The 5,915-nt window shown below is 42.2% G+C and overlaps 1 protein-coding gene across 1 annotated transcript; it reads right to left on the bottom strand.

The window, feature by feature from the left end:
• Nucleotides 1-499: 499 nt before the first annotated feature.
• LOC126485030 (uncharacterized) lies at nucleotides 500-5,049 on the bottom strand. The gene is made up of 2 exons (XM_050108634.1): nucleotides 4,477-5,049; nucleotides 500-526 (listed from the first exon to the last, which is right to left on the bottom strand). Exons 1-2 carry the CDS (start codon nucleotides 5,047-5,049, stop codon nucleotides 500-502), a joined length of 600 nt encoding a protein of 199 aa, XP_049964591.1.
• Between the last annotated feature and the right edge of the window lie 866 nt (nucleotides 5,050-5,915).

The raw sequence follows: 5,915 nt of genomic DNA, 5'->3' as shown, positions 1-5,915 counted from the left end.
GTAAGAATGGAGATGGACGTGGTGGAACCAGTCACAGTTAGTCGAGTATTGAGGTGGTATGGATATGTCCAACAGATGGAAGAACAACAATGGCTGCAGTGTTTGTTCCACTGGTCTCCACCAGGGGAAGGAGCCGAGGGAGACCAAGGGCAAAAATAATTGGAACTGTAGCCAAAGCCACGGGAAGGAGACATCTTTCAGACGAAGATTTACAGGATAGAAGTTGGTAGCATCTGAGAACAGGCAAGTGCTGATAAGTGGATATGCTTGCTATAGTATGTAATTATAAAATTTGTACACACTTATAGGCATTCCTTCAACGTAGAAAATTTAATGCTATTTATTAATCACCTGGGATACGACCCCATGTACGACCTGAGAAGCATGTGGATTTACAAAAAGTTACGTGGCCAAGAAACTTAAATTCGTAAACTCCCTAGTATACCGACTGACTGCTGAAATCGAAACATTACTGATCTAAAAGCATAAGAATTAATCTCTAGTCCTGTCCCATGTGACAATGTGGCTGAAAAAAGACACAAGGTTTCAAGTTCCCACAAATCGTTCATAAAAATAAGAAGTTTAAACCCCATTAAGCGCAAACATTTCCCTTGAATTTATTTGATACACTGACAGTGAATTTACATTATCGATCGATCAAAAGGAAACTGTTTCTTCTTACTGCCATCACATGTGGTAGCAGTTCAACTGCAAACAGCGTACTTCCTACAGAATTCATAGTTATTTGTGCACATCACTCCCAAAAGAAACAAATACCACCATAGTTTCCCACTAACATCCAAAAGCTGAAACAAAATTATTCAACAGAATCACGGCTTACTTCCAAAACATTCCAAAACCTGTAGCCATACCATAATAGAGGTTCTACCAAGACACGACTGATCTTGCCTAGACGCGCTGAAGGAGTATCAGACAGCAGATCCTGATCATCGGTCCTTAACATCAAATCCCTGAACAACAACTCGTCCTGACGTAACAATTAAACTGTCCTGCCACTCTGCCTACATCCCTTCCTTGGCAAAACTGTTATAGCAAACTACAGACTTAAGTTGCCTGCAAGAAATATTTATTCCTATCAAATACAACCATACATTCTGTGTTTAATTACAGGATTAGAACACAGGAGAGCATCAGGCACACAAAATGTAGATATAATAACTGCAAACAACGATTCTTTCCTTTCTTGATCCCTGCCACCATTGCGTACGGGCTGATACAGGTAATGAAACACAGAGATCATTCAACATCGAGGATTAATTGTATAAACTGGATCTAAAGTATCTGCTTTACCCTCCCTTATCAGTCGTCAACCTCTGCACTCTCTTCGACTATCATCCTTTTCCTCTCCAAAAATCTGTGATTCCGATAACCATGTCACATACATAAACCTATAAAATTCCCAGAAAAGCTTTCTGGGCGAAAACCATGAATGTTTGTTGACCCTTAATGTACTGATCCTATAAAGATGATGAAGATAAAAACAGAAAAATACGCATAATAAATCCCACTCATAAAATCATTGTTCCCCTGCTCCATTCGGGAATAGAAAAGGAAATGAACAGTAAAATGTGACATAATGAGAAGTACCCTCTCCTAACACCTTATAGTGATTTACATGGTGCAGATAGAGATATAACAATGAAAAAATGTTTTCATTTCACTCTAAACATTACTCCACCATAACTTTCATGTTATTAATTGTTCTGTGTATAAATATTTAATCTTTATTAATCCAAAAACCTCTTGCTACAGCTAGTCGACAAGTGATTTAATGCTAACGTCAAAATAATATCTCAGCAAAATAGTATGGTCTTTTCAAAAGGGACATAATAACTTAACACTAAAACCACTATTAATTGTATCGTAGAGTGTAGGTGGTATTGGTAAAATTATTTACTGCTCAAGTCAACCAGCAGTTCTCCTCTCTTCAAATTCTTTACATAAATATTAGCCACCAACTGAAGCTATTCTGTTTAACATTCACTGCATGTTTCGCCGACACTGTTTATATGACAACAGGCTGTTCTCTTTTTACAGAGCAGCTGTTTCCTAACGAATTTTCCATCTCGCTAAAAATGCTTGTCAGCGTTAAATCTTTGACAACAAAAGTACTTTTGATCGCAGAATGAAACTCCAGTTTGTCATTTATAAATGGGGAGAAATAATTGCTTTTAAAATGCTACAAACGAAATACTATTTCAGAGGGAGACAAAGCTCATATGTTGTCAGCGATAATTATCCCCTGCAGTCTGCAAGATTTTACGTAAATTAAATAGTCATCATTTCAAACGCTATAAAACGGTTGTAAACATTGCTCCCCACAGTAACTCTCATTTTAGATCTCACGAAACTCCGTTCGCACTGTCTCTCGCTTTTGTCGAAGTATTTGGGCGTTTTTCTCGTAATTTCCTAATTTGTCATAATTATATCAACTGCCAACTATTACATTGTCGGCCACGACAGTTTCTAGGTTAAAATCATACACTTTATAAATACTAAATTTATAAGGATGAAGCTTATCTATCAAATTATGAATTACTTACAGACTGAAATGTTTCACTACTGACACATGTTTTTCATTTCCTGCTTCCGGGGACGAGACTGTTAACACAGGCTAAAGCGATTGTTGCCGAGCTCCAGATTTCGCTTTGAATCACAATAGGGCGATGAAATTATAATCAGAAGTGCTTGATTGGTAAATGTAGTAAATGGGGTTCACAACACTACTCGCAGTCTAGTGGGATAAATTAGAAACCTATCAGCAGTCTTACATGGAGTGAGGATATGTAACACTAACATTAATTGAATTTTGCGTCAGTGTTTGGTAGAACATATTAACAACATGAAATAGGCATTTAAAAGCTTATCACAGCCTCCTACATCATCATGATACATATTTCTACCATCTCATGTTCCTCTGTCCGCCATAAAGCGTTGTGTGCTATGTATTCACATCTGCCCTGCAGTGTGATGGTAAAGTAAATGGTTACCGAGCGAGGTGGCGCAGTGGTTAGACACTGGACTCGCATTCGGAAGGACGACGGTTCAATCCCGCGTCCGGCCATCCTGATTTAGGTTTTCCGTGATTTCCCTAAATCAATCCAGGCAAATGCCGGGATGGTTCCTCTGAGAGGGCTCGGCCGACTTCCTTCCCCATCCTTCCCTAATCCGATGAGACCGATGACCACGCTGTCTGGTCTCCTTCCAAACCAACCAACTAACCAACCAAGTAAATGGTTGAGAATTTCTGTTATGGCCTCACGCCAGCTGAGCTGTACGGAACTTTGCTGTCCTTCTCTACATATTTTCTTTTTTCTTCACTTCATACAAATGGTGAGACACTTACAACGACAGACAGTACCTTATTTTTGTAAATTTCTGGAAAATAACTGAAAGTTAACATTTTCAATAACTGACAGTTAACACTTACTGCGAGGAAGCGTGTATAGTTTCTTAACCACGTGGAACGTACCTAACCAGCGTAACAGAATGACAATGTAAGATTTGGCACAAGTACCTGCTTGGCTGATTACGAGAACTGGCGTTTTATTGTACATACAGAATTATTATTTTAAAAGTTTGATCATGGTTAAATGTACTTGGGGTCAGTAGCAGTTACCCCTTCCTTCATTGATTCAGTTTTCCATTATTATGAGTATTATACTTCTGTGCGGTGTACGTGCGACGTGCTTGGTGCCCAGTTATCGATACTACCTGCCCTGTGTATGCCTCTGTACTGTTGCCGAGAAGCGGGAGCACGTCTGCCCACAAGAGGGGCGTGCACGACCATTAGACGGATATCTCGAGGGCGGCGACCTAGCCTGTAGAGAATTATTGGCGTCATCACGCCAGATGGAATTTATTTGTCAGCTGCCCGACCGTTGTAGGAAGCTGGCCTGCTCGGGAAACCGTTGCGAGCCTGGATCTAGCTGGTATTTGTAGTCGTTCCTCCGATATTCTGTTGCGAATAAAGGCGCTCGTTTTTATTTTTCTGTCAGGCTGTGTGTAGCAATTTGGGCGTAATGGTGCGGACTGGAGGGCTGTTTCCTCAAATGCCTCCATGAAAATTTCTGCTGCGATAGGCGATAGGGGTGAGCCCATAGCTACACCGTCAGTTTGTTCATAAAATTGACCTCTCCACTTGAAATAGGTGGTCGTCAGACAGTGGCGCACAAGCTCACATATATCAGGTGCCACGCGTTCTTCTAGGATGTTCACAGTATCTGACACTGGGACATTCGTGAATAGGGATTTGACGTCGAAACTAACCATCAGATCTTGGTCCGTAACACGCATTTCCTTTAGGAGAGACACGAAGTGAGTGGAATTCTTAACGTAGGACTCGGTTTGGTGCACTAGGTGTCGGAGCCTAGGTGCCAGTTCTTTCGCTAGGTAGTAGGTCGGCGAATTTATACTGTTTACTATGGGCCTTAAGGGGAAGTCGGTTTTGTGTACCTTCGGTACACCATATATCCTTGGTGCCTGTGTCACTTGCGGGATGAATCTTCTGGCCTTGTCGAAGTTGATTCTAGAGTGCTTGAGCAGTGCCTGCGTCGTTTTGATTACCTTGGCCGTCGGATCTCCCTGAAGTTTCTTGTAGATAGGTTCTGCGAGAATATCTTCCATTCGTCTGTTGTAATCAGTTGTGTCCAGCACTACAGTGGCGTTGCCCTTATCTGCCTGTACCACTACTAAGTGGGGGTTGTCCCTGAGTTCCTTAATGGCATGATATTCCTCAGCGTTGATGTTTTGCTTCGGTGACTTTGCTTTATTCAGAACTCTGACCGTTTCCTGCCGGATCTTCTCCGCCTCGGCCTGTGGCAGATGACGTACCGAAGCCTCTACGGATTCTATGATATCTTCTTTTGGAACTCGCTTAGGTGCAACTGCGAAATTCATCCCCTTGGCCAGCATTGCTGTGGTTGCTTCGCTCAAGGTGTGGCTGGAGAGGTTGACCACTGTCCGTCGCCTGTCCAGCGTCAATGTTTCGTCCGTGGCTTTCTGTTGTAGTTTGTCGTACTTTCTCATCTGGCGATTAGTAATACTATTGCTGGTCCTTGATGCTTGCTGAAAGGTTAACCTGTCGACTTTATCCATCTGAAGTTTTCCGGCCAGAAATAGGTGCAGATCACACAAATTCCTGTTGTGAGCATCGAGACTTATGCGGATGTGGCGGATCCTTTCCCATAGCAATGCTTTACTGGCTTTAACACAGATATTCCTCGCCTTGTTCGTTTTTATGTGAGACGTCAACCGCAAAGAATACGGCACAACACTCGTGTCTCTGCATCTCTTCAAAAAAGCAAGGTCATTCAGCAGTTTACATCTTTTTAAACGCAGATGCTTTGGCGCTAAAGACCAGTTTACGTAACACTGGCCAGTCTTAAGCGAACAAAATTCCACTAATTCAAAAAACTTTAATAACGCTTAAGGCAGATAAGGGATAACAGAATCTACAGACTTTCGTCATCTGGCCCCACGGAGAAGGGGAGTTACAGAACTTCCACAAGCACCTTAACCAACAGCATAGGAAAATTCAGTTTACAATGGAAACAGAGAAGAATGGGGTGCTGCCTTTTCTCGACGTGGAAGTTTATCGAAAACCTGATGGTAAACTTGGCCACAAAGTGTACAGGAAACCAACCAATACGGACAGGTACCTTCACGCCTCCTCCCACCATCACCCCACGCAGAAGAAGTCCGCCCTGCACACGCTAACGAAGAGAGCGTACAGGATAAGCGACGAAGAACATCTGAAGACAGAACTTGAACGCCTCAGGTCCATCTTCGGAACTAATGGCTATGGGAAGCAGATGATAGACAGCACCATGTCGACAAGGGAGAAGACTAATAGGGAAGAGGAGAAGGAGGCACAGAGCATTGCTGTGTTACCA

The sequence above is a fragment of the Schistocerca serialis genome, chromosome 6 (assembly GCF_023864345.2).
Source record: "Schistocerca serialis cubense isolate TAMUIC-IGC-003099 chromosome 6, iqSchSeri2.2, whole genome shotgun sequence".
Taxonomy (NCBI): Eukaryota; Metazoa; Arthropoda; class Insecta; order Orthoptera; family Acrididae; genus Schistocerca; species Schistocerca serialis.
Note: the sequence above shows the minus strand (reverse complement) of the source record. Positions and strands in the feature narration are given on the sequence as shown.